Consider the following 18,051-nt stretch of genomic DNA (forward strand, 5'->3'; position numbering starts at 1 on the left):
AAAGTGAAGATGGAAAGAGGCGTAAACAGAGAGACAGCAAAGAGCCAATACGTAAAGTCAGAGAGCAAACGGCTCACCCTGTGGGGGACTCTACCTAAGCTCTCAGCCATCCAGGGTAAGGGGTGGGGTGGTGACTCCTCCCCACAAAGCTGGGCTCATGGTTTCCCACCTCCTACCCACTCTCCTAAACTCCCCCAAGGAGTGGCTCCTTGTTTCTCTATTTTGTTCCTGCCATTGAGCACAAATGGGCATGCCTTCAAATACATTTCTGAGAGCATAAAGTTTCAAATTATCTGTGGGTCCCTCTGTATTTTGTGGGCTTCGCTCATTTAACATTTATTGAACAGCTACCATGTGTCGGGTGCCATGCTAGGCCCAGGAGACATGGAACACTGTCTAACAGAGGAAACATGTGTAAACAGAATGGGGCAGGGCTTGGGGGCTGGGGGCAAGGTGGGTTGCAGAACAGGCCCTGAGCTGCAGTCCTGAAAGCCAAGGGAGGAGGGACCAAGATACCAGATCCCATGGAGAGATTAAGAAAATGAAGACTACAGGAGGCCAGGGCACGGGAGGTTGGGAAGCTTCTGGAATTTCTTTAGCACAGTGGCGGGAAGAAATCAGACCGCAATGGAAGGTGGCATGAGTAGAAAGTATAGGTAAAGTCTATGTCGCCTCTTTCTAGAATAAACACTTTGAGATGAAGAAAAGTAATGGGCTCTATCAGAGGACTGGAGGGCAGTGTGAGGTAAGGGCAGGTGAAAGGAGGGAAGGAAAGCAAGAGGGCCTAGAGTTGGAGAGGAAGTGGCCAGCTCGGCCTCTGACCTCAGGGTGGGAGGAAGGAATGGGTACTGGGGAGAGGCGAGGGCAGGAGGAAGGAGAGGGGGCTGGGATGGGGAGTGCCCGTCAGCACTGGGAACTGGAGGAGGATGCCGACACAGGACAAGTGGGGAATTGCGGAGCAGTGCCGAGGACCAGGTCACAGCTGGGGCTGGAGACCATGGGTCAGTCTGAAAGGAAGCCGATCAGCTGGGGCTTAAAGAACCCAACCCACCTCCTGCCTGGAAACAGGCCGTGGGGGAGGCCTGGCCTCCCTTCATAGTTTCAACGTTCTTCGTCTGTCTGGTTTTGGCACCCAGTAGGTGCTCAATAAATTCTCCCTGCCTCTCTTCTCACAGGTATTAGAGCTGCCCTTGACAATGATCACTCTGAACGTTCCAGTCTCCGTTCCAGTCCTGCCAGTGCTTCTGCATGCTGGCATATTTCCAAGGACTAGGGGTTAAATGGGGCCCCCATTAATGAGGCAGTGAGGGGCTCCTGGCCGTCAAGGCAGCCTGGCAGCCTGGGACCTCCCAAGACCTCCTGATGCCCGGCTCTGCCTCTCAGCAAGGCTCGATGGGAAAGTGGTGCATAATGCTGTCATTCTAGATTGGTACCAATATACATTCTTCTGTGGGTGGTAAGGAATATCTGGAAAGCTGACACTGCAGCTTTCTGGGCAAATCCAAATTTCTTTCCAACGGACTCTTGGAATTTTCTCATCCCGGAGTGGGAACAAACCCTGGGCCACTGCTGGTAAGTTCTCCTGTATCTGACTGAATCACACCCTGTCTGGCTGATAATTCCCTCCAGTTGTTCCCGCCCTAACCCTACACCCTTTTCCCATCAGTGCCTGTGCTCATAAGAACATGGCTCTCAGGGTTCTCCTTCCACTCACTGGTTGAGAGATTGCAGCTCTGAATTAATTCTGGTTTAGGGATCCCGACTGCTTCTTGCTCACTGTACCCCATTGAATGCAAAGCACTTCCTGAGCACCTACGACCTGCCAGGCACAGACACAGCACATTTCACACGTGACCTCATTTAATCCTCTCGGCCCTCCTGGTAGGCAGGCATCAATCACATTTAGGGGAGACAAAACTGGGGCTGGAAGAAGATAAAGAATCTGAGCCAAGTCACACAGAAAACGGACAAGACAGATTTTGGACCCAAATCTGTTCAAATGCTTGAACTCTCTTTAACTTCCCTTTTATGAGTCATGATTGCTGTATATAAAATGGCTCAAGACCTCCTCCCTGCAGAGCATGAGGAGGGAGGCTGCTCTTCCAAAGCCTGTCTGCACAGATCTTGCCTTGAGAGACCCAGGCCTAAGTAACGTCAGAGCGGGAGGCCTCGGTGCTCACCTTGCCCCACCTAAGCATTCAGGGATGGCCCGGGACCTGAAATCCACGTTCCCAATTCCCTTTCTTTTCTGGGTGAACCCCCATCACGATGGCCTCTCTCTTTTTAAAGTTCAAGGAAACCTGGTACAGGATCTGTCAATGGTGGCATTCCTCTGTTCTAAAACCTGCCCTGGTTCCCCAAACAGGCAACACGGTGTCCCAACTCCTTTACCCAAGAGGTCACTGACAACCTGGCCCACTGAATGGTTTTACGTGGCTCCCTCTTCTGAGCTCCTTTAGCAAGTCTGACTGCTCTGTTAAAGCACATTTTATTATTGACAGAATCTCAGTGAGTTCTCTGAGGGTGCAGACTCTGTTACTTACCTCTGCCTCTGTTTCCCATATTTAATTCATTCATTCAACAGAAGTCTATTGAGCATCTACTATGTGTCAAGTACTCTTTTATGCCCTGGAGATACTCTGGTGAATGAGACATACCATGATCCCTGGCCTCATGGTGCTTCCAGCCTAGTGGGGCACAGCACAGGGCCTGGAATTAAATGTCTGCCAGTTGGATGTGTGGAGCCCCCAGAGACCTGCAAGATGAAATATCCTGGGGTCTCCACAATGTGGAGATATACCCCACCCAGGGTCAGCCCCCTCCCCACATGGGGTGTCACCAGTGGCTCCACTCACTGATATGGTCGATGGAGCCGGCACAGAACTTCCCATAGAACTTCTTGGCTCCCAGGCCTCGCAGGTCATGGATGGTGAAAGGCCAGAGGTGCAGCACGTTATTCCGGGAGAAGGTGTCCCTCTTCTCCACCACGACCACTTTGGCCCCCAGGTAGGCAAGTTCAATGGCAGTGCGCAAACCACATGGTCCTCCTCCAATGATGAGACACTGCAGAGGGGAGAGAGGAGAAAGGCACTCAGCAACCTCTAGCCTTGCAGACACAAGCCTCTAGTCAGCAGCCTAACTGGGGAGCAAACCCCCATCCACCCAAATCAACCAGTGAGTGCAAACCGAGCACCTGTTAGGACCCGCCATTCATCCATCCGATGTACATTACCTGTGGGCCTACCACACACCAGGCACTGTGCCAGACGCCGTGAGGGACACAGAGGTAAAAGGATTCGGGGGAGGCACAGTAAGATACACGTGAGGTTCAGAGTTAAACTGAACTGGGCTTAAATCCCAGCTCTGGCATTTAACCTCTTAGTTCAAGGTGGATGGAGAGAAGGACACTTTGGGGGAAAGGAGGGAAAGGAGAGAAAAGAGACAAGCGTTGGTCTGGAACTAGACGCCGAGAGTCTGAAGTGTCAAGTGAAAGAGTATATGGTCTTGGCCCTGTAGGCAATGGGGCCATGTGGGCAGAGGTGACAAAACAGGACTCTGTTCAAGTCCCATGCTAGGTCTCAACGGACCCTGTCATGCTGAACAAGACAAGGGTCCTTCCCCAAGGAAGCTACAGCCACTTAGGAAAGAAGGGAAGACACATAATGACCTACCGAACTAGTTATGCTGGGCAAAAGTCCTTCCATTCAAATAAAGTCTTATGTGCAGCACCAATCCAATAAAAACGAGAAAAGGGTGATATTCTGGCTGCGAGACATCCCCATGCAGCAGCCTGCCCTACTCCCAGGCAATTCCTGAACCACCTTCAAGAGGCAGGGGTTCAACTGGGGGGTCTAACTAACTGGGGATACCCCAGCAAAGTCACAGGGAAGGAGATCTGCATCCACACCCCACTGCTTGACATTGCACAGGCATCTGGAAACATCCCTTCTGCTTGGGATCAAAATTTATCTTAAAAAAATGCATTCCCCTTCCCCTAGCTATATTCCATCATCCAGTTATCACTCATCTGGGGCCTCCAGACTCCCAAAGGGGAACTGCAAATAAGCATATCAGAAGCTCCCACACCACAATCAGTGTGGCTTACTCGTTGGAACCTCCCAGAGAGCTGGTGGAAACTCTGTTAGGGGAAATGAAGTCACCGCTGAGATACAATTCACTCCAGAGACAGGGAGCGGGTATGCAAATCCTTTTGCTTCCTTTCTGGTTGGAGCTGACTGCAGAGAACCAACTCCCCCAAGCACAGCTTCCCTCTTTATCTCACACCCCAAACAGCTCCTCTGGCTCAGACATAGCCAGACCATGACGGGCATTTCAAAGCAAGACTCCAAACCCCGACACTCTGAGGTTGGCTTCGGGGTTAAGTCTAGATTCACTGCATTTCTTTGCAGTTAGCGCATCTTTTCCTGTTTGCTGAGTTCTGTCACTCCCGGGCCAGGGATGGAGTGGGGTGGGAGGATGTGGGGTGAAGAAGGGCAGGAAGGGCAGGAGGGCAGGAGGGGAGCCCTCCTGCATCCTTCTATCATCCACCAGGCCTGACCCAGCACCGCTCCCGGGGCCAGGCAGGGGACCCCATTCCCACCAGTTGGGGGTCTGCTGTACATTTCTCACGCAAACAGTAGCTGGCGTACCATTTCTGACCCTCCCAGCTAAACCTGAAATCCCACTGATGAAAGCTCAGTTTTCCCACCACCCTGGGCGCCAGCTCATACTTCGGGCCTGAAATTTCAGAGACGCCAGTCATACCCAAAGCAAATACCAATGGGCCTAATTACATAAAGGGAGAAAATTCGGTACAGATGTTATCAAGACAGGAGAGAAGGCTTGTTGGCCGAGGCCAGGCCCGTTCCTCTAGGAGCACACTTGTTATGATTAACATGGGAACTCGGAGTTCTGACAAGAAGCCGAAAACCGCGGCTGCTACGTGCCTGGGCAGAGGAGCGGGCGAGAAGAGGGCTCCCCTGGCCTGCCCATGGTTGACGCTCTGGATGGCGAGCATAGTGCAAACAGACCACGAACGCAAAGCATTGCGATAACTCAATCCAGAGGAACTCGCCACCTTTCCCAGACGCATCCGGGCTTCACTGCTAAGGACTCAGTGCCAAGGAACAAAAATTTTTCATTAAAACTCAGCCTTGAGGCCGAGCCCCAAATTAGATTATACATTCCTCCCACAGGCTCTGTCCTTAGTGCTACCCCAGAACTAAGCTCCACGTGTTATAATTATCTGCATCTGATTCCCAGGCCAGTGCAAAAGCTCCTCCAAAGCTGTCCCCATGTCCAGTACAGGGCCTGGCACACAGGAGGCCTCAATAAAGAACTGATGGATGAAGGAACGTCCCACACCCTCACGGCCCACCCAGTTCTTGCTGTCCGACTGTAACAAGGATGTTCGGTTCACGTCAGCTAGGGTTTATGTCTGCATTTCCCACCCAGGCTGGGGGAGCTGGAGTCTGCCAAGGCCACCAGGATCACGGATGTCAGCAGATCTGTGTGCTCAGGCGACATAAATTTATTACGCAGTGGGGAGCAGGGCAGATCCAACACCAGCAGGAAGTCCACTGTATAGATAAGCTTGGCAGTGCTTAGACCTCCACATTCGTGGAGAGAGACAAACACCACATGGAAAGATCATCTCTTTATTTATCAAAGGTTGGGAAGAGGGGATGAGGGGCCTCACCCACTGTCAAGGCACAGGGCTGGGGCAGCCCCAGCTCACACAGGACCCCTGTGCTCTCCCAGGGGAGCCCTACAAGCACTACCCACTTCTTGGTGACACGGTGCATCTTCCAACCCCTAAGTGGGTAGGTGTGCTGGGACTGGTGCCAGGAATGCTAGAAGGATCGGTCCCCGGAGGGAGCCGCTGAGTGGAGCAGGGGCTAAGCCAGGGTTAGCCGTCTGGAGGCTTGATTTCCACTTCTGAATTCTGCCTCCAGTTTCCTTGGGGGCTCCATGTGCAGACAGCCCAGTGGGGTGGGGCAGAAAAAGCCAGCAAGCACTTGCAGGCAGCTGGCAGACCAGGGTCTGCCATTCACAAGCTCACTCACCCAGGCTCTGCACCTCACTGAAAAGGATGATTATAGGATCTAAACTATACCACACTCAGCACTTTCTACTTGCGAGGCACTGTCCTAATCATTTCATGTATTTCATCCTTCCAGCTGCCCTATCTGTGAGATAACTGTCATCACCGTCTCCACTTTGTACGTGAGGATACTGAGGCATCGAAAAGTTAGGCAACTTGCTCCAGGTACTGTTACTACCCCCATATTTGAGCTAAGAAATGGAGGCAAAAGAGGGTCAGAAATTGCTCTAAGGTGGGTCACCTAATGAGGAAGTGGTCAAGTTTGGACACGAACCCAGGCAGTGTGGGTCCAAAGCCTGTGCTCTGAACTGCTTGTCTAACCAGGAGGATGGACCACAGGGGGTGCGGTCAGGATGAAGGGAGGCCAGTTTTCGCTCCTTCCCTGCAGCCAGCACACGTGGGCCTCCTGAATGGAGCTGTGTTCAGTCTGAGTGCACAGGGCCTCTGCATGGAAGGCCTGAGCCTGCGTCTGAGCTGAGCTTCCCTGGGATGGAAATTTATAGGTTGGACGAAGCTAGAGCCCCTGCAAGTCCTCGGAAGCCACTCAGTCAGGTGCCACAGCAGTGGTGGTTTGGGCACGGACAGTGGCAGCCTCTCTAGTGCCTCCGGAGACCTGGAAGCGAGCTGAGTGACACAAGGTCACGTGTGGTGTCGTCTCCCTGGTAGCGGCAGCCCTCCCGGCATGCTGACCCACAGGCCAGCTCCCCGGGCAGTGCTCTGGTTCCAGGGACGTGCCCTCGCGTTTCCTGGCGTGGCTTTGCAGGCTCACCAGCTCTTAGGGCAGGCCACTTATCTAAACCCAGGCAGGAAGGCCCTGACTATTACTGGGTTACCACAAGTAAAAACAGCTCATTCAGAATCGCAGGACAGAGTCATCAGGTCCTAGGTGCCTTCCACATGCTAATCCGGGGGCCTGGCCTCACAGCCTCACAGTGCTAAGTAAGGAGGGCTTAAGAGAGATGCAGCCCACTTGCGGCTCGAGCCGAGAATGGAGAAATCTCTGTGACCTGACTCTTCACAGCAACTTCAAGGGCCACTCTGGTGAGGAGCCAACCCTCATCTGACTTGACACGGCCCTGCCCTGGTCTGACTCTCCTGTATCTGGGTCACACCCAGTTATTTCTGGGTAACAATTACCACCACTTACTAACCTCAGAAATTTACAGAGAGGAAATGAAGAAAGATATCCTGTCCTCCCTGCCTGCTCTCAAAACAATAATATGAATTGCTCTGAGAAACATTCCATTCCTCTCTGTCCCTCCCTTTCAGCCTGAGCCGGTGCTCTAACCCTTGTATGAGCAACTATAACCAGTGACCACGGGGTCTGGATTTTCAGGGACAGTTTCATTTGCAAACATCCTGTCCCTGGGCCTTGTGAGTACACTCAGATTGGACCCCCTGTTTGGGAGTCAGAAGTACAATCATCAAGGCTGTGCTTCCTGCCTCTGGGTGCTGTTCATACCTCCTGTATCTCCCCCCCATCTAAGGCATGAGTTCCCAGGAATTTCCCCCACCAACGGAAGAGATCAGCAGCCCACAACTCCTTGCATTTCAGATGCCAAAGTATGTCATCAACAGTGCCAACTCTGTCCCACCTTTGCACGTGCCTGGCCATCCCATATTGGGAAGAGCAAGAGTAGTGACAGTATTGATAATAGCAATAATAAAACTCAGAGCTCCCACTTACTGCCTGCTTCTACTGTGCAAGAACTGTGCTAAGCACAGTTTGTAACACAGGCACCTCATTTCCTTCCTACAATAACCCTGAACCGGGCATAATTCGTCGCCGTTTGGCAGATGAGAAAATTGGAGTTTAGGAAGGTTAAATGACTTAACCGTGGTCACAGGACTAGGTTGACAACTAACCTCGGATCCCAGAGTTTGTACTTGAAATCACAATCCTATATAAATTCTTCCAGGTTACCTTGGGCCTTGTGTGGTAGTGTTAGCATGTTCCCTCCTCAACTAGATAGGTAAGACCACTGAGACCGCTCTGTGGGATGGCAGAGGATGCAAGAGAAGGTTCCTGTTCCCAAACTTCAGGAGGCTCTCTGGTTGGGAACTAGAGAAAGGGAAACAGAGACCGAGAATGCTAGATGGTTTGGGACCACCTGTGACTACTGGAGACATTTGTGGAAGGGACAGATTTGGTCAAGAAAGGGTCCCTCCAGGACACAGCCCATGAGAGAACTGACCGCAATGAGAAGCCCGCGCACCGCAACGAAGAGTACCCCCCCACTCGCCGCAACCAGAGAAAAGCCCGCGTGCAGCAACAAAGACCCAACGCAGCCAAAAATAAAATAAATAAATTTATTTTAAAAAAAGACCCTACATGACACTGCCCTCCAATTTCCCTTCTGTCTTCAGCTCCTACCCACTGCCCTCCCTCTCTGCACTCCAGCCGTAAAGGTCTCCCTAAGCACACACAGGGTCTTTTCGCTTGCTTTGCACTCTGCCTGCAACATTCATATATATATATATGGCTATTTTATAATACAAAAAGGGGAATATATTGCAGAAAATACATAGGACTAGTTTTATTTTTCTTCATATTAACATCCAGCCTTCCAGCATTTTAAACGTTTGTAAATATTCCAAGCATCTACTTGTATATTTTTCTATGATGGATTTTTTTCCCCTGTTTTCAATCAAGTAGCTTTACAATATTTTTTGCAATATCTTATTATAAAGATTTTCAAATAAATAGAAAAGTTGAAAGCATTTTAGTGCACACCCAAATACCCACCACCTAGATTCTATGATTAGATTTTAGTCTCCTTGGTTTATCATATATCTATTCATCCATCCACCTCTCTACCCATTCATCAATTTAGCTTATTTTTTGGTGCATTTCAATGAAATTGCTGAATCAGTACATTCCTTCCCAAATACTTCAGGATACAAATCTAATTAACTAGAGTTCAATAATTATTAAAGTTCTTCACACCCTCTCAACATACACAAAAATACACTCAGAATGGTTTAAAGACTTAAACATAAGACATGGCACCATAAAACTCCTAAAAGAGAACATAGGCAAAACATTCTCTGACATAAATCATACCAATGTTTTCATAGGTCAGTCTCCCAAGAAAATAGAAATGAAAATGAAAATAAACAAATGGGACCCAATCAAACTTACAAGCTTTTGCACAGCAAAGGAAACCATAAACAAAACAAAAAGACAACCTACAGAATGGGAAAAAATACTGCAAATGATGCAACTGACAAGGGCTTAATTTCCAAGATATACAAAATAGTTCATGCAACTCAACAACTAAAAAACAATCCAACTGAAAAATGGTCAGAAGACCTAAAGAGACATTTCTCCAAAGAAGACATACAGATGGTCAATGGGCACATGAAAAGATGCTCAACTTCACTAGTTATTAGAGAAATTAAAATCAAAACTACAGTGAGCTACCACCTCACACAGGTCAGAATGGCCATCATTAAAAAGTCTACAGGGCTTCCCTGGTGGCGCAGTGGTTGAGAGTCCGCCTGCCGATGCAGGGGACACGGGTTCGTGCCCTGGTCCGGGAAGATCCCACATGCCGTGGAGCGGCTAGGCCCATAAGCCATGGCCGCTGGGCCTGCGCGTCCGGAACCTGTGCTCCGCAATGGGAGAGGCCACAACAGTGAGAGGACTGCGTACCACAAAAAAAAAAAAGTCTACAAATAACAAATGCTGGAGAAGGTGTGGAGAAAAGGGAACCCTCCTACACTGTTGGTGGGAATGTAAATTGGTGCATCCATTATGGAAAACAGTATGGAGGTTCCCCCCCAAAAATAAAAATAGAGCTACCATATGATCCAGCAGTCCCACTCCTGGGCATATATGCAGACCAAACTATAATTCAAAAAGATACATGCACCCCTATGTTCACAGCAGCACTATTCACGATAGCCAAGACATAGAAACGACCTAAATGTCCATCGACAGATGAATGGATAGAGAAGATGTGGTACATATATACAATGGAATACTACTCAGCCATAAAAAAGAATGAAATAATACCATTTGTAGCAACATGGATGCAACTAGAGATTATCATACTAAGTGAAGTAAGTCAGAAAGAGAAAGACAAATACCATATGATATCACTTATATGTGGAATCTAAAATATGACACAAACCTATCTATGAAACAGAAACAGAATCAGGGACATAGAGAATAGTCTGGTGGTTGCCAAGGGGAGGGGGATGAGAGAGGGATGGATTGGGAGTTTGAGATTAGCAGATGCAAACTGGTATATATAGAATGGATAAACAACAAGGTCCTACTGTACAGCACAGGAAAATATATTCAATATCTTGTGATAAACCATAATGGAAAAGAATATGAAAAAGAATGTATTGGGTTGGCCCAAAAGTTTGTTCAGGTTTTTCCATAAGATGTTATAGCAAAACCCAAACGAACTTTTGGGCCAACCCAATATATATATATGTATAACTGAGTCACTTTGCTGTACAGCAGTAATTAACACAACATTGTAAATCAACTATACTTCAATAAAAAATAAAAAAGGAATACATTATTCAAGTTTTTTCTTTTCAGGTAAAATTTACATACAAAAAATGTACACATCTAAACATACCATTTGCTGTGACAATGTACAATACGTGTTGCTTCTTATAGTATCGGTTTTCTCCCCATCAATGGTCTTTCTTTAGTGGACCTGGTGAGTTCTTGTCCCTGGGCTTTGGTGCTGACATTTTGGTGTACACTGTTATCAGCAAGGAGCTTCTAGTCACAGGGGAGGGCTTGACCAGCCAGCTGTCTTGACTCCCTTTCCTCCCTTTGGGAGAGCAGAAGCCACAGGCCCTTCTAAGACGCACCCCCCAGCCCCGCCCCGAAAAAAGGGTGTGGAGGAATCTCACATTCCTTTAGGAGAAATAAGGGAAAGAGACTTCTGAGATGGGCTGAGTCTATATTCAAAGCTAAAAACTCTAGGGCCAAAGCGAGACAGTGTCATGGACATATATACACTACCAAACGTAAAATAGACAGCTAGTGGGAAGCAGCCACATAGCACAGGGAGATCAGCTCGGTGCTTTGTGACCGCCTGGAGGGGTGGGATAGGGAGGGTGGGAGGGAGGGAGACGCAACAGGGAAGAGATATGGGAACATATGTATATGTATAAACTGATTCACTTTGTTATAAAGCAGAAACTAACATACCATTGTAAAGCAATTATACTCCAATAAAGATGTAAAAAAAAAACCAAAATAAAAAACCTCTAGGTTTTTTAATCCATATGTAGAGAAAAAAGTAGAGCTAAGATACAGGAACAATCTAGCCTCCAGAAAGATACACAAGTTCATATTTATCACTTTCTTTCTTTTCAGTTACTTAGTGAACTTTTGCTTTTAAACATCACAATGATAATAGCCAGCACTCAGAGTCCTTTATTCTCAACAACGCACACCCATCCTGCCAATTTCACAGCTGTAACTTTTAAGTGCTGGAGCCAGGATTCAAACCCAGGTGCCTGGCTCCAGGAATCCTTCCTGCCTTTAACCACTGCTCTAGAGACCATTGCAGGGAGTTAGGGAGAGGGAGGTGGCAAGTGAGGAATCCCCACACCCTCCATTGCTCCATTTCTTAGTGATTTTTAATTCTTTTTCAAGTGTGTCTATCTGACCTCCTGTGACCTCTTCAAAAGTAGAGGTATGTCTGGCTCGCTTTTGCATCCCAAGCAACTAGCCTGACCCAGGTTAAGTGTTCAGTGATGATTAGAAAAAAGGGAGGTGAGAGTACTCAGCAAGGCCCTGGGTGGACCAGTCCGGTGTGGTGGCAGTGACAGCAGCAGGCTGGCAGGATTCAGTAGGAAAACTACAGCAATGGCAAGACACCCCTTCCCATCCAGGACTTAGTGACTTCTGAAAGGGGCCAACGTCATGGGTAACTCAATCCAATGAGAAAGGAGAACACAGGCTGAGTACCCACCTACACTTTCCCAGCCCAGAGAACCCAGCCAGGGCTGTGACCAGCAGCTGTCAAAATCCATCCAATGTCAAACATTTCCACTCAACAAGTGCCAAGACTGGGGGCCACTTGATGTCAGGAGAAGCATCTCCCAAGTATCTCACGTATGCCAGACCTGCAGCAGATGCTTTCTTTAAATCAACCAGCTCATTTCCATAGTGAAAGTGGCCTTGCTTTTCCTGGTATACAGTTAAGAAACTGAGACTCAGAGGTGCTGTGACTGAATAGAGCTGGCATTTGTTGAAGCCTAACTCTGTATCAAGCACTGACCTAAGTGCTTCAGATGTATTAACTTACTCAAACCTCACAATAACCCAAGATTAAGAAACCGAGGCACATAATGGTTAACTGGAGTGCCCAAGGTCACGTCGCAGGTAGGAAGGAGGAACTGGCATTCAGACGCAGGCTTCTAGCTCCAGAGCACAAACTCAGATCCACAGTGTTACACTGGCCTAAGATCACAGGGCTAATAAAAGGCAGAGCCAGGACTCACTACCAGATCCTCGTGACTCTGGCAGCTGGCTCCTTCTTTTACATTGCCCTCGCTGCCACTTTTCTCCCAAGCGTTAGGGCCCGCTGCCCCTTTCTGGCCCCTTTTCTTTCCCTGGTGAGACTCCTCCACTGGTGCCACCTCATCCTATGACCACTCATGGCCACAGGCAAGGCTGACCCTATCAGGGGGCAGCAGCCTTGTCCCAGGCTGGCCTCTACAGAAAGGCCACTGTGGGCCTGCTAACGGATCTGCATGAGAAGAGGCCAGGTGTTCGTTCCACGTTCACCGACTCCTATTGCTCTGAGGTCAGCAAAGGAGAGACTGTTTACCTGAGCCCAGCAGCTGTTTCTGCAGCCAGCTCAGAGCTGGGCTGAGAGCCCAAGGAGCACAAGGCCACCCCTGCCACTCCACAGCCATATCGGGACCAGCTAACCACCCCTCCAAGAGCCCTGGCATATTCCCCAAGAAGGAGGCAGCAGGTAAGAATACACCTATGAATATGCTGTAAGGATGTGCTGGCCTCCTTCTTATTCTCCTTTTGTAGGGTCTCTAGCCCCATAGGCAGGTGCTGAATGAATATGGCTGAGGGGTCTAAGCATGCCCTAGTTCAGGCATGCAAACAGGTCAAGACTTACCAGCCCTTGGATGGAACGCCACCGAGAAACAGCATATATGGGTAGCGAAGTAAGGGACAGGTTCTGAAGCTGGCAGGCCATTTGCCAGCTGTGTGCCTTCGAGCACAGCAGCTTACTACACTCATTTCTCTTGACCTCAGTTTCCTCAACCCTAAAAGAGGAATAGGGTATTGCCTACCAACTACAGTTGTTATGGGGATGGAATTAGTAAACTGTAGAATTGTTCACAAAAGAGCCTAGCCTAGCACAGGAGAAGCAGTCAATAAACAATAGCAGTGGCTGACAGCTCCTCTCCTCCCTCCCTTCTTCCTGAGGAGCAGTCCTAGAATGAAATCAGCATTTGGATCCCTAAGAGATGTGGTCCAGTCCATCCAGGGATACGGATGCTGCGATCCCACCAGTTCAAAGGCTGGGAGTGGTTTGCATCCCTTGGGGCAGGCATACTGCCTTTATCAGGGCATCTTCAGCAAGTGGATGAACCTCACTTGTAGCCTGGGCACCCAAGAGGCAGCCGGGCTGCTGTCCCCTGCACTGGCGAGTTGCCCTGTGCCCCCTGAGCTCACAGGTACGTGCACCGTCTGACCTGGAAGGGACTTTAGATCACAAGTCAGTGCGCTTTCTCTGTAATGAGCCAGATAGTAAATATTTTAGACATTTTTGTCAACCGCTGGCTTAGATCATCCTGTCTGACACTTCCTTCCCTACCGCTGCCTTCCCCTTAGGGGGCCCAAGAAAATATTCATGAGAGCCCAGAGGTCATTTTCAGATGGGTTCCCCTTGCCACTCCTGGGATGCCCTCCCGAAGATCTCTGCGTTCAGGTCTCAGCCCTAACATCACATTCCTCGGTGATACCTTCCCAGCCCCACCCCGTTTAATCCAACACATCTCCCTGTTTATTTTCTGCACAGTGCTTATCACAACCCTAAAGCTCTTTTTTATTTATTAACTAGTTCACTGTGTGTCTCTCCCTCTGGAATGTAAGCTCCACCAAAGCAGGGGCCTTTTCTCCCTCACTCATGCTGTATCCACAGGGGCCAGAATAGTCCCTGACCCATAGGAGGTGCCATGAAATATTTGCCAAATGAAGAAATGCATCAAATCATGCCTTTACCCCAAATCAGGATGCACACAGAGGCTAACGGAAGTGTCATGGCCAATATTTACTGAGACACTGTCTTAGGGGCTTTACATATAGTATCTTATTAAATGAGTCAGAAACTAACTTATGAGACAGGAACTATTTTCTCTCCCCATTTCTGATGAAGCTAAGGTCCCACGGCTCAAAGGCATGTATCTGGTAAGAGGCAAAGCTAAATTTCAAACCAAGGGGTCCAACTTTCAAATCTGGGGCCCAAACTATTAACTACCACTGTTGCTTATTTTACCTGGGATTATCTCAAGTTAGTATGTACACAGATTGTCTGCAGCGGATTAGACACGCTAATGGGCAGTGAAGTGTCTTTCGACTTGTCAAAAGTGGAGGGAAGACATTATGATCTAATATATGCAGTATATGGGGCTTTTCTCATATTTACCGATGAAATAGCTAGGCTCAGATAGAGGGAACAACGTCAGATGTGACAAAGCTAGAGGTGACAGCAAATCTTAACATTTCCCAAGGGAAAATCCATCTGGTCAGTCGCACCTTGATCCACCTCCTGGAGGTGGGATATACATCTGGTACCCAACCCACAGAAGACGGCTATACAGAAAAGTCCCATATCCCAATGTGGATCACCAGCTCCAGGAGACAAACCCTAGTGTATTTACGTTTAGAAGGCTATAGCATCTCACACGCCTTCCAGTCCAGGGAACCCCTTCTCACCAGTGTAATACAGTTTTGACTCCGTTTGCAACTGCTACAAAAGAAGTGAGTAGACTTACTCGGAGGCTCTTGACAGCTTCCAAGTGGGTCACTTTACAGTATAAAGTGGCTTGTAATTAAAGTGTTTTCAAAACTGTGAATAGATCACAGTGTCTAGACATTGGGAGACTCCAATGTTACTTACACCATCCTGCCCACCCATGTCTACAACCTGCCAAAGAACACACTATGTTTTCTTTATCAGAGCATCTTTAAGGACATGTTTCTGGAAAGCCTCTCCTCTCAGCCTGCTGGGAGCTGCTTGGGAATTCTTTCTGCCACCAAAAGGAAGGCATGCCTGGGCATCTAGGGCACCTGCTCTCTGGAGGCAGGCCTGGACCAGTGGAAGGACTGTGGCATCACCCCTCAGGCTGGCTGAGGAAGTCCACATATGGAAGGTGGGATTTCCGGGATCTGGATGTATTGTGTCATGGCTGTAACCCTCCAGGTAGAACAAACAAAGTGCTTCCCCAGCTTAAACACTGGGTGGGTTGTGGGGGGCGTAGAGGGGGAGCAAAGAGGTAGATGAGGTCATGGGTTATGCTCTGCTGAACTATTAAAAGGAAAATAAGGCATTTGGAAACCACTCTCCTAGCTCCCTGTAGTACCTGATCCTATCAAGAATAAACCAAGGAGAAAAGGATATCTATCATACATTTGGTCATTCATTCATTCAGAAAACACTCAAGGAACACCTTTTCTTAGGCGTCACGTTGGGTACTAAGGAAATGGGCTAGGAGATGGGCATGTCACATTTCCTGCCCACAGGTACTCCCACTTCAGCAAAAACAAAACAAAACAACAAACCACTGAGGGTTTCTGAGCAAGATGGAGTTCACTAACCACACACAGAGGGAAGAGGAAAGAGCAGAGGCAGGACCTAGAAGGCAGCCACTCTCAGGCTGGGTGAAGAGGTCCTGCTAGGTGGGATCGGAGAGGTGGGGTGGAGGAGACATACCTACCCCAGAGAGGTTAACAAATTATAAATTCAGGTTTGAGAGGGTAGAAGGAGGAAGTGAAACTGACTCAGATTCTAAGACTGGGAGGGTGGTGCCAGCGTGAACTAAGACTGAAAGTCAGAAAGAAGAATACATTTAGGGAGTGGGAGGGAAGAGGAAGAGTGAAATTATGAATTTAGTTTCCAAGTTGTTGAGTGTCAGGTATCATAGAAAAATCCAGGAGGCATGGAGAAATCCCCATAGTTGATCCAGAGAGTAAAAGATACAGGTTTTTTAATAATAGTAACTTCTATTTAGTGGCGGTTTACTATGTAACAGGTATGGTACATGTCGATCTCATTTAATCCTAGCTGGAAACCTATAAAGTGGGTATTATCATTATGCTCATTTTACAGATGAGGAAATGGAGGCTCTGAAATGTTAACTAACCTGCCCATGGTTGCAGGTATCTGACACCGGCCATTTATGCTCTTTCTACTATGCCTAGGGCCTCTGATTTTGGAGTCATTGCCCATAAGACAAGACTACATCATCCAAGGTAAGAGTGTCCAATAGAACCAAGTTTCTCAGCTTTGGCACGATGGACATTTTGGACTGCATCATTTTTTGTAGTTGGGGGTGGGGACTGTCCTGTGAATTGCAGGGTGCTTAGCAGCAACCCTGGCCTTTCCCAACTAGATCACCTTCTCCCCCAAGCATGGCAATCAGAACTGTCTCTAAATATTGCCAAATGTCCCTGGGGAGGCAACATCACCACCAGTTAAGAACCACTGCAACAGAAATATAATGTGAGCCACACATTTAATTCTAAATTATCAGGTAGCCACAGTAAAATTAATTTTAATAATGTAATTTATTTAGTTCAATATATCTAAAATATTATTATTTCAACATGTAATCCATATGAAAAGTACTAATAAGCTATTATTATGCAACCTTTTTTTCATACTAAGTCTTTGAAATCAGGTGTGTATTTTACACTTACAGCACATCTCAGTTTGGACTTGTCACATGTCACATGTCCAAGCCACGTGGCTAGTGGCACCTATACTGGACAGCACAGATCTAGAGGAAAGAAGAAGGGGCTCACTCACCCACATTTATGAACGGTGGAGACAGAGGGACAAAAGGCAACACTAAACAACGGTCAGAGGGCAGAAAAGACAACTTCTGGGGATGCTGGCAGCTCAAGCTTTTCCTTTCCCTTTCGAGAACAGTCCCTGCCCACCAGCAACCCGTCTACCCCATGGGATGGCATGGGGCAAGTGGGGAGTGGAGGCAGGTACCTGGTAAAGAGAGATGGAGGGAAAACAGGGAGACCAGGGGAGGGGGCCCTGGGAAGCCCACCCACGCGGACAGTGGGAATCATTGAGGCTTTCAGGGAGGCAGCCACCGGAGGAGCAAGACAGAGACAGACAACTCATCCACAATCGGGAGACACCTAGTCACCTCTACCAGCAGCTGCTGACCCAGGGCTGATTCCAGCCCAAGTAACTCCTGAAACAAAGCCCTCAAAACCACAGTATCTGAGTCAATCTTGAGTCAGATACAGAAAAACCAAAGCCCTCGCCTGGGTCTACTCAGTAACGATCAACACATCTTTGGGGTAATTCAAATGGAAGGGCTGGGGGCTTGCCACTGTCTGGACTTCATTTATTCACTCAGTAAGCCACTACTACCCTCTGAGGGGCATTACTGTCCCCACTGTACAGATGGAGACACAAGACCACACTGCTGGAGAGGGCCAGGGCCAGGATGTGTCACTAATTATTTAAAGAAAAAAAAAACAAAAAACTGAAGCACATAATTCAAAAATAAAATTTAGAGATGGTTCCCGCTTGAATTTGAAATCAGTTAACTCATCAATGTTTTATACAGGGAACAAGAAACAAAAAACCCTTTACAATTAAAAAGAAAACAGCTCCATGGGATTAAAGAGAGGAAGGAAGAAGATAAATGGAACAGGAGTAAGACAGAGGAAAACAAACAAAGGAACAAGAGGACCT

At 48.1% G+C, this 18,051-nt stretch overlaps 1 protein-coding gene across 14 annotated transcripts in view; it reads right to left on the bottom strand.

Moving 5' to 3' along the window:
• The window catches only part of MICAL2 (microtubule associated monooxygenase, calponin and LIM domain containing 2), a 219,427-nt gene that overhangs the window by 128,856 nt on the left and 72,520 nt on the right, over positions 1-18,051 (bottom strand). For 11 of the 14 annotated variants that reach the window (XM_027115371.1, XM_027115361.1, XM_027115362.1 and 8 more), the window contains exon 4: positions 2,856-3,063. In XM_027115371.1, the coding sequence (XP_026971172.1) occupies positions 2,856-3,063 (208 nt within the window). Of the gene's footprint in view, positions 1-2,855; positions 3,066-3,671; positions 4,004-7,553; positions 7,566-9,568; positions 9,576-10,701; positions 10,855-18,051 lie in introns of those variants that run through there. The other 3 variants (XM_027115367.1, XM_027115368.1, XM_027115366.1) reach the window with 3 other exon arrangements.

Source organism: Aethalodelphis obliquidens, unplaced genomic scaffold (genome assembly GCF_003676395.1).
Source record: "Aethalodelphis obliquidens isolate GAN/ISIS:26980383/991018 unplaced genomic scaffold, ASM367639v1 scaffold14, whole genome shotgun sequence".
Lineage (NCBI taxonomy): Eukaryota > Metazoa > Chordata > Mammalia > Artiodactyla > Delphinidae > Aethalodelphis > Aethalodelphis obliquidens.